At 45.3% G+C, this 18,478-nt stretch overlaps 2 protein-coding genes across 8 annotated transcripts in view; one reads left to right on the plus strand and one right to left on the minus strand.

Moving 5' to 3' along the window:
* Positions 1 to 6,902, plus strand: part of KCNH1 (potassium voltage-gated channel subfamily H member 1) — a 463,623-nt gene extending 456,721 nt beyond the window's left edge. For both annotated transcript variants that reach the window (XM_016938123.4, XM_016938126.4), the window contains exon 11: positions 1,053 to 6,902. In XM_016938123.4, coding sequence (XP_016793612.1) covers positions 1,053 to 1,910 — 858 coding nt within the window. In that variant the 3' untranslated portion in view covers positions 1,911 to 6,902. The remainder of the gene's footprint in view (positions 1 to 1,052) is intronic.
* A 2,014-nt stretch (positions 6,903 to 8,916) lies between these two features.
* HHAT (hedgehog acyltransferase) overlaps positions 8,917 to 18,478 on the minus strand; it is a 347,324-nt gene continuing 337,762 nt past the window's right edge. For all 6 annotated transcript variants that reach the window (XR_010150711.1, XM_016938140.4, XM_001169263.6 and 3 more), the window contains one exon: positions 8,917 to 10,931. Coding sequence is in view for 5 of the 6 variants with exons in the window: in XM_016938140.4 (XP_016793629.3) it covers positions 10,840 to 10,931 (92 nt within the window). In the remaining variant the exon portion in view is untranslated. The remainder of the gene's footprint in view (positions 10,932 to 18,478) is intronic.

Raw genomic sequence — 18,478 nt, forward strand, 5'->3', positions numbered from 1 at the left:
CAATGTAAGCTAGAAATTTTGGGGCTTTCCCATAGTCAGATGCTGACCCAGGGGAAGGCCCTGTAAGCTGTGGCTTATGCTGCACTCAGGGCCAAATTCATGAGTCTGTTTTGCTGATGGTCCATCCTCTGCGTGAAGTATTGTCACCATTAGTCATTACCTGCTGGCCACCTAATGGATCTGGGGTTTGATACCTTGGGTACAAGTTCCTTCTAGGCAACTTACCTGTTATGTGATATTTAGCCACCCTGAGCTGTGGTTTCCTTATCTCTGAAATGGGGATAATAACAGTTGTTCCAGTGACCTTACAGTGCTCTCAAAAGGAATACATGAAGTAGCATTAAAGTGCCTTGTGACCTGCAAAGCACTGTCCAAGTGATGGGTATTATTGTTAGGACAAGTTTATGTTCAACTTTACAGATGTTAGTCTACTGTAAGCTCCCCAAGGACAAGGACTTCCGTGTGAGAATGACTTTTACTTTTCACAGCCAACCACATTCACTTAGGGTCCAGATCTGTGGGTGGCATTGGAAACCTTAGCTGTAGCCTTGCCTGGGGACTTTCTTGCCCTGAAGTGTGGTTTAGACCAGAGATGCTCAAACTTTTGTGCAGAGATACTAATGGAGTAGGTCTGAAGTGGGGCCAGAAAAGTGATATTTGAAAGGCTCATCAGATGATGCTGAATTGCAGACAAGGATGGATTTAAGGGAGGCCAGGCACAGAGACTAGGACAGTCTCCCGGGAAGATGCTCTTTGGATTCTTCAGCCTCCTGGCATGTGGAGAGGGGAAAAAATGGGATGTGTTCCTCTTGAAGGGAATGACAAAGGGAGTCAATTCCCTGCTGTTGGAAAGCTGGGAGCCAGTGTCAAGAAAAGGAGGGTGATGTCAGTCATAGAGAAAAGCCTCATGAGGCCTTGTAGGCTGTGAGCCCCAGCCTCTTGGTGGCAGGTGGACTGGAAGCAGAGGGCCAAGATAGGCAGAAGGGCTGAGCTGGGCTGCTGCAGCCAGCATGTGGCTAACACGCCGTGTCATTCTCTCTCTCTCTCTCCAGATTGTGTTCCGGAAGATCAGCGACGTGAAACGTGAAGAGGAAGAACGCATGAAACGAAAGAATGAGGCCCCCCTGATCTTGCCCCCGGACCACCCTGTCCGGCGCCTCTTCCAGAGATTCCGACAGCAGAAAGAGGCCAGGCTGGCGGCTGAGAGAGGGGGCCGGGACCTGGATGACCTAGATGTGGAGAAGGGCAATGTCCTTACAGAGCATGCCTCCGCCAACCACAGCCTCGTGAAGGCCAGCGTGGTCACCGTGCGTGAGAGTCCTGCCACGCCCGTATCCTTCCAGGCAGCCTCCACCTCCGGGGTGCCAGACCACGCAAAGCTACAGGCGCCAGGGTCCGAGTGCCTGGGCCCCAAGGGGGGCGGGGGCGATTGTGCCAAGCGCAAAAGCTGGGCCCGCTTCAAAGATGCTTGCGGGAAGAGTGAGGACTGGAACAAGGTGTCCAAGGCTGAGTCGATGGAGACACTTCCCGAGAGGACAAAAGCGTCAGGCGAGGCCACACTGAAGAAGACAGACTCGTGTGACAGTGGCATCACCAAGAGCGACTTGCGCCTGGACAACGTGGGTGAGGCCAGGAGTCCCCAGGATCGGAGTCCCATCCTGGCAGAGGTCAAGCATTCGTTCTACCCCATCCCTGAGCAGACGCTGCAGGCCACAGTCCTGGAGGTGAGGCACGAGCTGAAGGAGGACATCAAGGCCTTAAACGCCAAAATGACCAATATTGAGAAACAGCTCTCTGAGATACTCAGGATATTAACTTCCAGAAGATCCTCTCAGTCTCCTCAGGAGTTGTTTGAAATATCGAGGCCACAGTCCCCAGAATCAGAGAGAGACATTTTTGGAGCCAGCTGAGAGGTCTATTTATTTAAAAAAAAAAAGTCAGAGACAGATACCTACAACCCTGCCATCACCACCACCCCTACCACATATGTCCACATGACCAACAATTTTCAAGTAGGCTTTTCCTAACAGAAAAAGTGGGGCCAGTGGCTTAGACGTGCTCTTTCTCTATCTGGAAAAAGATATGGGAAGGGTAGCGTGCCCCTACCCTGCAAGGTGGCAGCTGCATCTGAACCGTCTTTGCACAATTTTGGAAGAAGGGACATGCTGTCTAAAGGGTATTTTCCTTCATTTTTAATTTTTTACTACCATGATATTTGTAAAAGATTAAAACTACCAGAACAGAGCAGCAGCCATCTGGGGACTGGTGGGAAAGTGCCGAGAACCTCTCATGTATATACTATGCTGGGCTCCTTTGCCAAGACCCCCCCCAATGGACTGCGGTGGGCCAAGGACTTCCCGGCATCCCCGTCCTTGTACAGCCCGTGTCTGACGTCACCATGTTTTCCTGTAGTTGTCATTTGTAACTAGCTCGGGACAAGCAGAGCTTGAGGGACAGGAGGGTAGAGCTCAGAAACTTTCTTTCTGTCTCATGGTTAAGGCCAGAAAAGCAGCTGCAGGTGTGGTGCATGCCTCCCATAGACACTTGGAGCTGGGAATCCTCAGGTCTCCTTCCCCAAAGGAGGTGAGGCAAGGGTAAGAGCTGGAGAGGGGCCCTTAAGATCCAGGGGTTCTCTGCGGTGCAACCCATAGCCTGCTCCTCTGGGACAGTTGACAGGGAGGGCTCTGGAGTGCCCAGCTGAGCCTCTGGCCCTGCTCCATGCTGCTGGCCTCACACACAGGCTCCCTTGCTTCTGTTCCTTCTTGGCCTCTTCCCAAGTGTCCCCGTGGCATTCCTCAGGGTATGGAGCATCGGCAGGAAGGGTCATGAGCCCAGAGTTGCTTTATTAACAAAGCAGACACACAGACACACACAACCTCAGAACTGTAGCAAGTGCTATGTTTATACTTTGATTCTCATTGGGATTGCCCTGCAGACCTTTGTATTTTGTTCACCGCACGGGGTCATTATAGGCACTTGGGAGCCAGGCTGGGCCTTATTTTAAAGCCAGTCTCTCTATTTCCTACTAAAGTCAGTAGGATTTCAAGAGAAAATGGAAAAAGATTGCAGGATCATGATTGTACTCTCTTCAGGAGCTGGAAAGAGAACAAAGCAGTGAGTTTCCAGCTCTCTGTAAGGTGATGGAGAGAAGTGGCCTTGAAGCTGTGGCTCCCAGTGATGGTCACAGAACTGCGTATGGGCCATCCGAGCCCCTATGCCACGATGCTCGGGGACACTTCACTGCCTCATGGTCACCTAAGTCAGGTTATTCATGTGCTTGGGCTTCTCTCAATGGCATCTGAGAAAGGAAAGGAGTGAAGTCTCTTCCAGGCACAGTGGAGCTGGCCGGGGCATATGCCCTAGAGAGAGGTGTCAGGACCCCAAATACTGACATGCAAGGTTAGAAGTTCAGCTCTGAAAAGTCAACTTGGAGGGAATGGAATTAATTAGGAGTACAGGTGACAGCATGGACTTATCCAGGGAGCTTACCTTTGCCTGTGTTAGACGGTGACCCCATTCCTGGTACCTCTGCCCTACCAAAGATATTCAGTGTTTCTGAGAGCCTCCGGTCTGAGACTGCCCACCACCCCACCCCACCCCACCTCCTTAGTCCTGCCCAGTGCTCACGGCGAGTCCCAGGGCTGGGCCCTCGGTTGTCTGTGCAAGGCAGGGCTGACCTCTCCTGGTTCGCAGGGTTGGCACAAATGGCCCTGGGAAGACAAGGCCTGCGAGCTCAAGGGAGAGTCCTGCTCCATGAGCCCTAACCTCATATGTAGCTTCTCACATCAGGCTTACAGGGGCTGCCCCTGGCTTCTCCAGGTTGCGACATAATTAGATTTAGCCTCAGATGGCGGCATACAAGTAAGAGGAAGTCTAATTTCCTAAGGCCGAGTCACAACTATCTGTGAATTTGGATAAAGCTGTGAGGCCTTCAGCCTCTTTCACTTGAGAAGCTGCCAACCAGTCCTTGGGTAAGAGGCCGTAAAATATCTGGAATCCCATCTGTTGGCTGCCCCCTAACATTCTAGTCTGCCATTTCTTAAACATGCTCCTCAACCTGCTTCTGAAGTTTAGGACCCACCACTTTTAAGGCAGGGCAGGCCTCTAATCACCCCCAAAACCCAGCCTCAGAAGAACCTGCCACTGGAGACACTTTTTTGCCTCTCAGCTCTCCAGGGACTTGATGACAGGTTTCTTGTCCGGCACCCCATGGTCAATGTCAAGAGGCCCTGCCATTTCCCTCCAGCTCTGCCTGAGGGAGATGGATGTCCATGAAATTTCTCAGGCCTCTGGGTATGAGGGGCAAAGATGGTGTAAGGCTTTGAAGTCCAGACATGTTCTTGGGGGGAATGTAGCTTTAGGAATGCACTCGTGAATCAGCGCAAACTGGGCTCATGACCGGAAGCCAGCTCCTGCGGCAGGAATCTGTTCATCTTGGGTCACAGGTGCACGTGTGGGTGCATGGGCTTTATTCTCCTGTAATCCTCCCTAGGATTTGAGGGATTTTTTGCTGTAATTGTTTTCTTTGAAAAAACATTGTGTAAATGAGCCAAACCTTTCTCCCTTCCTTTTCGCACCATGAACTTGACCGCAGGCTGCTTTGTGCTGACTGCCTTCCCATGCCAGGATGCCACTCTGGGTTCCCGAGCCAGGATCATGTGCCTCAGATACCAGTGACCTGAGCCTTCCAGTATAAACCATTATCTGGTGGCTGGAGAGAGATTAGGGAAACAAAAAGTTACTAGGTATGGGACAGAACATTTAGACTTCAGAAAAAGTATGCCAAGAGAGAACAAATTTGCCCAGGATGTATGTTTTTCCTCTTTGAGGAGTCGGGGCATGATATGTGGCATCATTATCTAGTAAGTGCTGGTTATTTGATTTCCACTAAATTCTTTACTTTGAATGTCATTCATATTGAAGCTCCATTTCCCAGAGAATATCCTGACAGGCTGCTTTGAAGAGGGTAGGTCCTGTCCCTGTCACTTGGCTGCTGGTTGAATGTAACGTGCTCCTCCTGGCTGATGGAGGGGTGGGTTTAAGGTTAACTCTAAGAACTAAGATGGTCAATGAGGTGGTGTTTGTTCTTGGTGGGGGGGCATTGACTCCAGCAATGGGCGCTGCCATCCCATATACTTACAAAGGGCTCCTCCACTGGACATGACAAGATAGCCAAAGGACAGAAACAGAGACGACCATTTGGTTGAGAAACCAAATTGTCTAGTGTACAATTAATGCAACTCATTGCATTAATGCAATGCTACATTATGCTAATAAGGTTACAACATTAATGCTACAGGATAGCCCAAGTATTTAAAAAGCTGAGCCCATTTAGCAGCCTTCCAGCAAACTTTTGGAAATGCATTTCTTACTTGATTTCTTCTTGTTATCCAATCCCTGGGGACTGTTTTACCCACAACCTCTTCAATCCAGTGTGCTGCTGTTGGCCAAACATCAGCCCCTTTCCTGGAATCCTCCTCTTTCAAAAGTGGGGAGGGCTGGGCAGGGGTAAAAATGTACTATACCACCCCATCCCATTCAGCAAGCTTCCTCTCCAAATCCTTAAATGGAAGGTAGAAGTATTATGCCAACTGTCAAGCTCTTTGTCCAGGCCCTTGTGGGGACTAAATGAACTCTTTAGGAATACTAGGTATAGGAAGACTAGGTATAGGAAGATTCTCATTTGTATAGGAAGATTCTCATTTCCCCTTGTTGCACTGACCACTATGTCTCCCATGCATACTCTGGGAAATTTTAGGAGCCCTGGTGGAGATACACGTTGCTGATGTGCATTTGTTTAATAGGTTTTACTATGTCTTGCAATAAAGACGTTTAGCCTTAAGACCCTTGAATGGAACTCCAGCTGTGATAGAGCTGCCAATGCCCCTTCCTCTCTCCTCCCTTATCACCTAGTGTTGCTTAAAGAGGAGGCCATTGAGGGCACACTTGATGCCCCAGACAGCCTCCCTCTGTTGCTAAATCATTGTTATTGCTCTATATACTGCCTTCTCACTCGCTTCAATTAAAAATTACCTTCACCAGCTCCTGTGCCCTCCACCCGGAGGAGACTTCATGATCCTCTCAGCACTGACTGCAAACATCAGAGAAAAAAACATTTTCTCACCAAAGGCGTTCATGTTGAGAAGTTTTAATTTCTACCCCCTACAGCTCAAAAGAATCAATCAATGTGAATTTATCTGCAGCTTAAATTCAAGTGAAACTTCATTCTCATGCGAGCATATCAGACTTATTCTGGAACCTCTAGAACTGGACTTGAATTCCCTGCAGGTGCCAGACTGGTGGGTGCCCTCCCTGCCTGCCATTAAACTTTTCTTACAGCCACTGTCCCTTTATCTGTGACTTCTGAGTCATCCGACGGATCCATTAGTTGTTCAATGAGAAGTTCACAGATCTTGTATCAGGATATAAACTGATCTTATGTTGAAGGATGCACCCCCCCCCCCAATGAATGTATTCTCTTAATATTCCGATGCTGTATTTGTGCATCAGTTGGAGACTGTCCACATCCGACATTTCACTGACACCTCAAGGACACTTCTACTTATGAGCAGTTCATCATTCTGGGGCTTCTCCTTATATTAATATTCTTTCCACTGAGTCCTGCCAAATCCTTTATTGGGTTTTCTTTTTCCTTTGCATCTGTCACTTTGTCCAAATGAGCATGAATAAACAAAAGTGTAAATGAGCTGATACTATTTTTGTGGTCAGCTGAGGATGCTGCCAAGAACACCACTGTATATCTGTGGCTTGGGAATGTTAAGAGGAACGTGCAGGCCCCTCCATTGATGATATTCCCTTCTCAACATTTTTAAACAAGCACAAATGATATTTGTAAAAAAAAAAGTTTTATTTATTATGGTAATAAACTATTTTATACATGATACTTGCTTTTGCCCTTCCTTACATTACTTTTAGGTCACTGAATTGGCTGTTCTGACCTAAGATGACAGAACAAGGATGGTATTTTCTCTTCAAGAGTTTGGGAAGCTCTTATTTGGACAGCACTTACAGTTTTTTGAGAACTTAAAGTCCAAGATTCACCAAGATTGTGTGTCAAAGTACCAAATAGTGAGAGAATGGACATGAAGGTATGCGGCTGTACAATCTTAAAGTACAGCTGCAGCTGCTGTACAAGGGCACAGATGTTGACTTCAATGCCTGGGATCACGGAAAACTGTATGACGCACGGATCTGAGATACCCAAAGCTGACACCCCCCACCCCACTTAGATGTACACTTTTTTATTTTGAAAAATTTGGATTGAAATTTGTATAAAATATATTAATGCTTCCCTCCTGCCTTTTAAAACGTAGTATGAAGAATATAACAATCTTTTTTGAATGACTCAGTGTCTACAATATGAGCTCTGATCTGTGCTTTACACTTCATTGATAGTCTCAGAAGCTATTAAGGTAGCTTGCCTCTAATCGAAATAGTCCCATACACCAGCATGGTTTCAGTTTTGATATTTTAATAGGTATTGCTTCCTGCTCATGGCAAGGCTCCACAATACTGCCAACCTGAGTTCTTATTTACCATCCAGTGGACCACATTACAAACATGGCACTTCTCTTATTATAGACAGTATAACTTAATTAGGGGATGAGGAATCTGACCTACAAGCGTCTACTTGATCTTATAGGATCACAGTAGGGGTACAGTATTTTTAATGTTTCCTTACCCATGATTTAATCAAATTGCACAAAAGCATTGTAAAAATAATAAGGGTGATATTGTTTAAAATTCCAAATTATTGATGTTTCAAAATTATCACTAATAATGTATTATTCTTTTTTTTTTTTTTTTCTTGAGACAGGGTCTCACTCTGTTGCCCAGGCTGGTCTCAAACTCCTGACCTCAAGTGATCCACCTGCCTCAGCCTCCCAAAAGTGCTGGGATTACAGGTGTGAGCCACCACACCCAACCTAAAGCATCTGTCTGATCTCTTCAATGTTGCAAAACATCTCTGTGAATATGATTCTTGTAATTAGTCAAAAGGACCAGTAATATAGAGCTAGGTAATGAATGTCATGTTTTGGGTGCCAAATGGAGTTCAATGATTTTAAAAAGAGGGTTTTTTGTTTTAAAATAAAACCATTTCCCTGAGAAAGGCCTCAGAGAGGCTTTCTCAAAATGCGCTGAGGCCAGTAGTATCATACTTTGGCTTCTCATGTTGTCCACACTGAAGGGAACCCTATTGTGTGGATATATTCTGATACATCTGCTAAAAACCAAACTCATTATATTATGGCTAATTTACTATGTTTAGTCAATGGTTATATTATTATTCTAAATAAGCAAGTGAGCAGTCTCACTTTCTGTCAGGGGAAGCCACCCCCTCCCCTACCTAAACTGCTATTCTCCCAGTATATAGATTATAATACAATTATTTGTTCATTGATTTATTTTTTCTTGAGGCCTGCTGTCTTTAATGAAACAAAATGTTTTCTGCTGACACTTCAAATTAATTTGAAAAAATAATACCTTTCAGTCTTCTTGTGTGGTCCCAATTAGAAAGACTGAGGTTTGGGTGTCCTTCAGGTATCTTGCTTCCCTCCTTGGGTAGCATCTTGGCGATTGTGCTTGGAGCTCTTGGGCTTGCCTGCAGAGCGAGGCTGGGATCAGAGGATCCAGGGGCTGGAATTGACCTTGGGACCTTGTCTAGTCTTTTCCCAACACTGCGCCTGAAGTTGCCCAGGGCTGATGACATGTCCAGTGTCATTGGCTGAACTCCTCTGTGTGCCCAGGCACCACTATTCAGAGTAACTACAAGATTTTAGTGAATATGCATGAGGAGAGAAGCATTATCATTTTCATATTACAACTGGGGAGTAGGAAGAGGTTAAGCAAAACAATGGTCCTGGATAATCCACATATTAATTAATCAGCCTCAAATACAGAGCTAAACACAGTAATCATTTATTAATTCCTGAGAACCATTATGAATCATATAATAGTTTAAAAGAGATTCAGGATTACCACTTTCAAATATATCCACTGACTCTTCCAAAATAGTTTAATGAATGAATAAACCTATTTGTTTTTATATAAATGGTGTATTTGGAAGAGCTCAAAACTTCTGTATTACTTATATGTGCACATACATTAGACACTTCCCTATCATCATTTTTACTCCTTTTTTTCTTAGCAAGCCCTTTCTTTCCAAGTAAACTTCAGTCAGACTCCCTCTGGCTGGCCACAAATCCTGAATCACTGTTAGTCCATGAAGGTTTACTGCGTTCATTTAGGTGCTCACTCCTCCCTGAGGCTCATTCCCTCCTAAAACTTCTGAGCACCCCGGAATTACTGGCCCCATGTCTCTCTCTCTCCTTTACCAAGACAGCTGCTGAGGCTGCTGCTGTGCAGGTCTACCTGCCCCTCTCTGGCCTCTGTCTTTTGCTTTAACACATAATGTGCCTACCCCAGGTAGTCAGTATCTGGCCCCCTCCCATCTCTTTGCCAAGCAGAGAAGCTATGAAGAAAGACAATCAACAAAATGGTCCTGTACTCTAGGAGTTTAAGCCTCATTGAGATGATAACCTCAACTCAAGACATAAGGGCCATGCTATGTAATAAACAGGAGGCAGCACTAGGTCCAAGTGAACCTTTCCCTCAATGACAACTTAATTTATGTACTTGAGATGTTGTAAATTCTCCTGTAATTAGATATATTATGGATTCAAATTTTAAGGCTCCTTTACCCTTCCCCACTCCAAAAAAAAAAAAAAAATCCAAATTCAAACAAGTCTTCTGAATTATCTACCACTTGGGAACTTTGGTAGCCTCTCCAGCATCTTTTCAGAGGAGTGAATAATCAAGTTATGTGAGTATATTTAGATTTTAAACATTTTCCTCAAACATATTCAAAATAATTCTACAAACACGTAGATTATCTACAGGACAGAAAAGGCTCTGTTTGAATCAAACCGTAATAATATAAACCACTAAACGTGAATCACTGAGTAGGAGGATGACTTTTGAGACTTGTATGGAGAGGGTGGACAAGACTCCAGGACACCATCCTCATGACTGGCCTTGATAACACCCATCTGTGGGTACACTATCCTGTGGTTTCTAAATTCTGCTTCTTTATTAAGAAACGATTAACTGTAAGGTAGAGGAACTACCATGTTATACTTCTCTGCAAATCTCAGAAACAAGCACCCAAATGTAGATCACCCTGCTGAAGCTCAAATCACAGGACTCCTTGGGTATAGATGCCTTAGAATGCTACAGGGCTGCTACCGTCTTCTTGGACTAGGTAATTCAAAAGACAGCTGTGGCTTGGTCTCATTCCTACAGAGGGGCTGAAGCATGAAACTCAAACCCTAGTGCTGCTTCTGGAGATACTGCAGGATGTGATGAAGGAGGTCACTTAAACATCAATGTCACTCAAATATTTTAGAAATATTGCCCAGAAGACAGGCCTATCACTAATCAGGATTTCTGTGTCTCAATCAATAAATGTCCACTACATTATATTCTTGCTTAAGGGGAAAGAATGCAAAGGGCTCATGAGACTAGGTTCTAGACCAAAATGTCACCCTGTGTAGCTGGGTAAGACACATGACTGCCCTGGACCCCAGTTTCCTCAATAGGAAAATGATGAGTTGGGGTAGATGATCTCAAAGACTCCAGATTAGAAGATTGTCTGGCTGTGAATTTTCTATGAGATCCAGCATCCAGTCTTGGAGTGAGGGCATTCAACTGAAGATGAGCAGATCAAATCCCTTAGAGGCTGTCCTGGAGTGAGAGGTCAGGGTGAAGCACTATTTGCCTTGGAGGCCAGCAGCAAGGACTGGCCTGGGCCCAACAGCATTAGTCCGTGGCGTAGGTCTGGGCCCAGGCAATGCCCACGTGGGAGTAGCAGTACAGGAATCCCAGGACAGAGAGGGTCACCCAAGGCCAGCCTGCAGAGGGAGGACAGAGATGGAAGAGCAGTTAGAAATGCTTGAGGCAGGACATCCCACATGGGCAAACTGTCCCCTTTTGGAGAAGGCAACTTGACAAACAACAAAGGCCTCCTGGAAAGTCTGCTGTAAAGACAACTTCAGCAATTGAGTCCTACATTCCCGTCAGAGTCAGCATAAAATGAGGAGTGCACTATTGCAAACACAAACCATGTTTATGACGAGTTAGTGGGTGCAGCGCACCAGCATGGCACATGTATACATATGTAACTAACCTGCACAATGTGCACATGTACCCTAAAACTTAAAGTATAAAAAAAAAAAAAAAAAAGAAGAAATAGGGCAAGCTTTTAACAAATCCATGTTTAGGGCCAGGCACCTGTAATCCCGGCACTTTGGAAGGCTGAGGTGGGAGGATCACTTGAGTCCAAGAGTTGGAGACCAGCCTGGGAAACATAGTGAAACCTCATCTCTACAATAAATAAATAAATACATAAATAAATAAATAAAAATAAATAAATAAACCAGGCATGGTGGCATGTTTCTGTAGTCCTAGCTACTTGAGAGGCCAAGGAGGAAGGATCACTTGAGATCAGGAGTTAGAGGTTACAGTGAGCTATGAGTGTGCCACTGCACTCCAGCTTGGGCCACAGAGTTAGATCCAGTATTGGTTTTAAAAAATAAAAATAAAAGAATCCACGTTTAGAGGACTAAAGCAGTTAGTAATTGAAAAAGGAAAAAAGTCCATGAGTCTGAGTGAGAAAAAGTGTAGTCTCATGTGGCACTGTAAACATGTAGGTCATGTTCCAAAATCTGTACTTTTAGATGAGTTGTTTGAAATCAGGGTACGTTTCCCCCTAGAATAATATTGTGTGATTCATGGACAAGGCACAAAAATCACCATCATCATCACCGTTGTGTGTGTTTTTTTTTAAACTTGTAGTAAATGTGAAATAACACTAATAGGAGCTCTGAGCCCTGGGGCATTTAGGTTCCAGAAGCCCAAATATAGGGTCCTCTGTCCTTCTTGGTCAGCCTCCCCAGAGGTTTCAAGAATTCTAAGTGGTGAGGGGTGGGATAGAGACATGCAGACGTGGCTTGTCCTTGGCAATGAGACAGGAAGGTGCCAGCAGCCAAGAGGGAAAGGGTGCCGGGCAAGATCAGGAGGGTCATTTGATTGGGGCATCACAACATTTCACAGAGAGCTTTATAAATTTAAATTTTTGACATTTCTTTTGAGTATGGCTAGCTAGGAAGTCATTACCTTTGTCAATCCAATTGTGTGTGTTAAAAGAAAAGAATGACTGTGAAATGTAGGCATTTACAATGGACTACATTTTTTTCTTAAAGTCCATGAGTCCCGTAGCAAATCTCAAAATGTAGACTGAGCATTATACTGAATTTAGTGCCATTTGTAAGCACACAGAAGGGGGAGCCTAAATTAAATATTTGCTTTCAAAACTGAAAGCTTTTAGTGATTCCCTCTACAAATACTTGTCTTAGAATATCTGAAGTTCTTTTCTTTTTCTTCTTTTTTTAAAATTAACAGCCCTTTCTGCTGAGTATTTGTTACTTAACAATCTTCATGTCTTCTGCATGTTTCACTTACTCAAACATTTACTGGGGGCTTTGGAGAGCCAGAGATGCTGGGGAAGATAATAGATGCCGAAATGGAAAGACCCAGTCCCATGTCAAAGGCACTCCCACTCCAACTTGGGAAAGACACACACATACACCAGTGGGATTTATGATCATGTGGTAAGCACTGGATGGTGGAATGCACAGAGCACATTTAAACTGGGCCACGTGGGCTGAGCAAGAGTTTGTCAGATGGGAAGGGACAGGGCCCAGCTACTAGAGGAAGACCACCTGATGTGTAACCTTACAGGCCATCCAAGGAACAGGGATCACGTGACGTGGCTGCTGCATAGGGAGGAGGCAGGCAGACAGTGGTAGGAATAGGAAGGAGGCTGCGGGAAGCCCCTGGGGGTGATTACAGGTTCTCTTCTTGTTATGTCAACCATTAGCTGTCATGATTATTAATATGGCATGGGGAAGTCACTGTAGCATAGTGGTATATGTGCAGGCTCTTAAGTGGGATGAGTTCAAATTGTGGCTCTGCCACTTGCCAGCTGTGGAACCTTGAGCAAGTTAATGAATCTCAAATGAAAAACTAGGGATACAGCAACTTACTGAATAGTGTCCTTACAAGGATGGAGTGAAATGATGTAAAGACTTGCACGGTGCCTGGCATAGCATGGGAACTAAAAAAAGGTAGTAATAGTAATGGTGGGAGGGCACAGAAGTCTTTCTCTACCAAGATTAGAGTGACAACAGGGAAGTCAAGCCCTAGTCTTCCTTGCGCCTTAGCCTGGCTTTCCACAGTGTTCTCCCAGGCCCTGCAGGCAAGAGAGGTGAGGGCAGCAGACGACCCCTGGCAGCCTGGCTCCAGGACCAGCCCCACAGCTCCACCTCCTGCTAGGCAGCCAGTATGTGTCCTGTGGCTACCATAACAACTTACCAAACTTAATAGATTAAAACAATAGACATGTATTCTTAGTTCTGGAGGCCAGAAGTCTGAAATCAAGGTGTTGGCAGGAACTCTTCCTTACCTCTTCCAGCTTCTGGTGGCTCCTAGGATCCCTTGGCTTATGGCAGCATCACTGCCTCCATTTTCACAGAGCCTTCTTCCCTCTGTCCTCTCCTCTTAAGGGCACCAATCATTGGATTTAAAGGCTACTCCAAATCCAGGAGGATTTCCTCTCAAGATGCCTGACAAGTTATATCCATAAAGAACCTATTCCCAAATGAAGTCACATTCTGAGGTGCCAGGTACACATGAATTTGCAGGGGAACACTAGCTCAATACAGCCAGGTACTTTCCCAGAACTTCCACATGGACCCATCCTGCTGGAAGCCCTCAGAGTTCTCATTACTGTGGCTCAGGCACAGATGCCAGGGGACCGGCCAACACCTGCTCCTCAGTGGGTTCAGGGAGCAGGATGAGGGGAGTGGGCTTTGGACACAGAAAGCACTCCTGGACTCCAGCTGTGTTTGGAGTGAGGCATCAGCAGTGTTTGGTAAACATGGAGCCCAGAGGCCAGCTGTGAAGATGGGCCAATGGGGATGTTTCATTTACACAATGCTAGGCCTGGGGCATTGCACAGCTCTGCTTGGCACCCGTGGCTATCAAGTGACACCCTGTGAAAACTTCCGCGTAACACACAGGGCTGTAAGGAAGACTGTCCCCAAGACTGCCCAGAGGTGAGGCATAGACATGTTTAGCACGGGCCATAGCTAGGTTGTGAAAATTCTCCCCATTCTTACTGTATATGCCATCCAGAGAGGTGGCTAGATAGCACTTAGGAGACTTATAATCCTGACTGTGCTATGAGACCCTATTAGGGCCTCAGTTTCCCCATCTACACAATGACAGCTCAGAGTAATTTTTTAAAAGCATGCAAATAAAATAAGATCACAGATTTGGTAGTGCTTTCAAAAAAGTGTTTTAGAAATACAAAAGATTAATATAGGGCCACTTGATAATTGTTACATACCCACAGCTCACTGGACTTTTTAAAGCACACACGTTCCTACAGACAGTAGACCTGGCATGTACCAGACAGCTGTCAAGGGCTCCTTATCCTTTCCTGACCTCAGGAGTAAGATTTGTGATGACAGAATCATCATGAATGGTGATTGCAAATGAAGTCACATGCTGAGGTACCAGGTCCACGTGAATTCCGGGAGGAATACTATTTATCCCAATGCAGTTAGGTACTGTCCCTGAGCTTCCAGATGGACCCATCCTCCCTGGAGGCCTTCAGAGCTCCCATCACTGTGGCTCAGACACACAGGCAAGGGGACCGGTCAACATCACACCTCTTCGGGAAGAGACAGATTCTACATGTCACCCTTCAGCACTACTCAGCCAACTACTTCACAAGCCCTTGCTATATGCCTGGCCCTGTCCTAGGCATTGACCTCTCTCTCTTGTTGGTGGCCTGTAGACACAAGGTCTCTGACTGTGGGCCTGCTAAGCAAGCACTGATGTGGCACAAGGGGGTAGGGGCAGGCTTGGGGCAGAGCCTCATCTTCATCAGCAGCTCAAATAACAGTGGAATGGTAAGGCTGGAAAGCAAAGGGGAGAAGCTGTCATTCTGGCAACATTCCAAGGGCTGCTATGGTACACAGTCATGCAGGCTTGTTGGTCACTAACAAAAAAAGTTGGTGTCAAAAAGGGTTCTGCCCTGACAAACTCTGACTTCCTCCCCCTGCAGTCCACTGTCCCCCACCCATGCACCCCTCCCCACTGGGTATTCTCCTTCCAGGCTTTCCCTTCTCCACCAGGAGTGAGGCTCCCAACCCCCATTCCTTTTATGCCAACCCCATTCTTCCCACAAGGCATCCTCCCAACATACACACTCTCAAATTCTCTGTCTCTGTCTCTCTCCCCATTAATGTGGCTCATACTGCCTGGTGGGCAGTATGCTATTGGTCAAAGGAAAAGATCCTTCTTAAGAGTGTACTTTAGGGCTGAAGCCCCCTACACACTCTGCACATTCAAGGCTGGGTCCCCAGAATCAATATGTGTAATTTCCTGCGGGGCTTTTGATATCTGGATCTAACAAGTTCTAAACAGGGGATCAGTTTTTAACAGCTCACAGCCAGGTAGCGTCAAAGATATATGAACAGGTTTCCAGAAAGTCAGACAACAGTTGCAAGAGATTGGATAATATAATTAACGGGACAGATTATTTGACAGATATAGCTAATTGCAGATAACTAGGATGTATGGCACAATAGATTCAATTAAGAGGACCAATGTAGGTGGCACAATAGGTAGAGTTAATAGGATGTAGGTGGTTGTATCATGACATTGTTAATAGGATATCAGTGAGCTGTATAATAACTACAGCTAATGAGAAACAGGTAGGACACAGAGGGAAATGGCTGAAGCGAAGAGAAGGTCAGCATTAAATTGTAATAACCAAGTGATAACTTGGTTAATTAACTAAGTAATAACTTTACTTGGCATTATTATGGCTGACCAATTCTCTGAGCAATTATATCAGTCTGAAAGGAATGGAAAGCCTGCGGTTTGATACTGATGGAAAAGAGCATCAGCACACAGGGCCATGTGAAGTCAAAGGGTATGTTTTCTGAAAAGAGAAAGGATAATCAGAACAAGAAGCAGGTCCAGTGAAAAACCTTCTTTAAAAGGTAATGTGTGGCCAGGCGCGGTGGCTCACACCTGTAATCCCAGCACTTTGGGAAGCCAAGGCGGGTGGATCACGAGGTCAGGCATTTGAAACCAGCCTGGTCAACATAGTGAAACCCCTTCTCTACTAAAAATACAAAAAATTAGCGGGGTATGGTGGCAGGTGCCTGTAATCCCAGCTACTGGGGACGCTGAGACAGGAGAATCACTTGAACCTGGGAGGAGGAGGTTGCAGTGAGCCGAGATTGCACCACTGCACTCCAGCCCGGGTGACAGTGCGAGACTCCGTCTCAGAAAAATAAAAATAAATAAATAAATAAAAGGTAATATGAAATGGTACAGCCACTGTGGAAAACAGTATGGAGGCACCTCCAAAAATTAAACCTGGAATTACCACATACATATCTGTATTAGTCCATTCTCACACTGCTAATAAAGACATATGCAAGACTGGGTAATTTATAAAGAAAAAGAGGTTTAATGGATTCACAGTTCCACATGGCTGGGGAGGCCTCACAATCATGGTAGAAGGCGAAGGAGGAGCAAAGGCATATCTTACATGGTGGCAGGGAAGAGAGCATGTGCAGGGGAACTGCCCTTTATAAAACCATCAGTTCTCATGAGACTTACTCACTATTCCGAGAACAGCACAGGAAAACCCACCCCCATGATTCAACTACCTCCCACCGGGTCCTTCCCATGACCATGGGGATTGAGGAGCTATAATTCAAAATGAGATTTGGGTGGGGACACAGCCAAACCACACCAATATCCAAAGGAAATGAAGCAGGAACTAGAAGAGGTATTTGTATGCCATGTTCATAGAATAATTCACAACGGCCAAAAGGTGGAAGCAACCCAAGTATCCATCAACAAATGAATGGATAAGCAGAACATGGTGTAAAAATACAAGAGATTATTTAGCCTTTAAAAGGAAGGAATTCTGACACATGCTACAACATGGATGAACCCTAAAGACATCATATTAAGTAAAATAAGCCAGACACAAAAGAATACTATATGGTTCAATTTCTACGAACTATGTAGAGTAATCAAATTCACAGACACACAAAGTAGAATGATGGCTGCCAGGGGCTCAAGGGAGAGGGGAAATGAGAAGGTAGTGTTTAATGGGTATAAAGTTTCAGTTTTGCAAGACGAAAAAAACTCGAGACGGATGGTGATGACTGCATAACAATATGAATGTACTTAATGCCACCTAAAAATGGTTAAAATGGTAAATTTTATGTTTTGTGTAATTTACCATGACAACAAAACTATGCTGAGTGAAGAAGCCCTTGGCAAAATAATACAGTATACATTTTTATATAAAATGTATACTTATAGTTACAAAAAGCATATTGGGGGTTGCCTGGGGCTGGGTGGCGACAGGTTGTGCAGGGGCCCTAGGAATCTTTTGGGATGATGATGTTTTATATCTTGATTGTGAGAATGATTTCAAGGGTGTATAAAACTGGCAAAATTCAGCCAATTGTATACCTTGAATGATGCATTTACTATGTCTCAATGAAGTTGACATTTGAAAATTTTAAACATAACATTGGGATGTTAGCGAATCATAGATTTGCAGCATTAATCATAGATTAAGCATTGCAATGTCTTGGGCTTTTTATGCCTCAGGGTGTTCAGACAAAAGATGTGGGAAAACATAATTATTTATTTATTTATTTATTTATTGATGGAGTTTCACTCTTGTTGCCCAGGCTGGAGTGCAATGGCACGATCTTGGCTCACCGCAACCTCTGCCTCCCAGATTCAAGTGATTCTCCTGCCTCAGCCTCCCAAGTAGCTGCATTTACAGGCATGCACCACCATGCCCAGCTAATTGTGTATTTTTAGTAGAGACAGAGTTTCTCCTTGTTGGTCAGGCTGGTCTTGAACTCCTGACCCAAGGTGATCCACCTGCCTTGGCCTCTCAAAGTGGTGGGATTACAGGCATGAGCCACAGTGCCCAGACCAGAATTCATTTTTTTTTTTTTTTTTTTTGAGACGTCTCGCTCTGTCGCCCAGGCTGGAGTGCAGTGGTGCAATCTCGGCTCACTGCAAGCTCTGCCTTCTGGGTTCACGCCGTTCTCCTGCTTCAGCCTCCTGAGTAGCTGGGACTACAGGCACCCGCCACTGCGCCCAGCTAATTTTTTGTATTTTTAGTAGAGATGGGGTTTCACCATGGTCTCGATCTCCTGACCTAGTGATCTGCCTGCCTCGGCCTCCCAAAGTGCTGGGATTACAGGCGTGAGCCACGGCACCTGGCCCCAGAATTCATTTTTAAAATGATGGTAGGCCAGGCATGGTGGCTCATGCCTAT

This window comes from Pan troglodytes, chromosome 1 (assembly GCF_028858775.2).
Source record: "Pan troglodytes isolate AG18354 chromosome 1, NHGRI_mPanTro3-v2.0_pri, whole genome shotgun sequence".
Lineage (NCBI taxonomy): Eukaryota > Metazoa > Chordata > Mammalia > Primates > Hominidae > Pan > Pan troglodytes.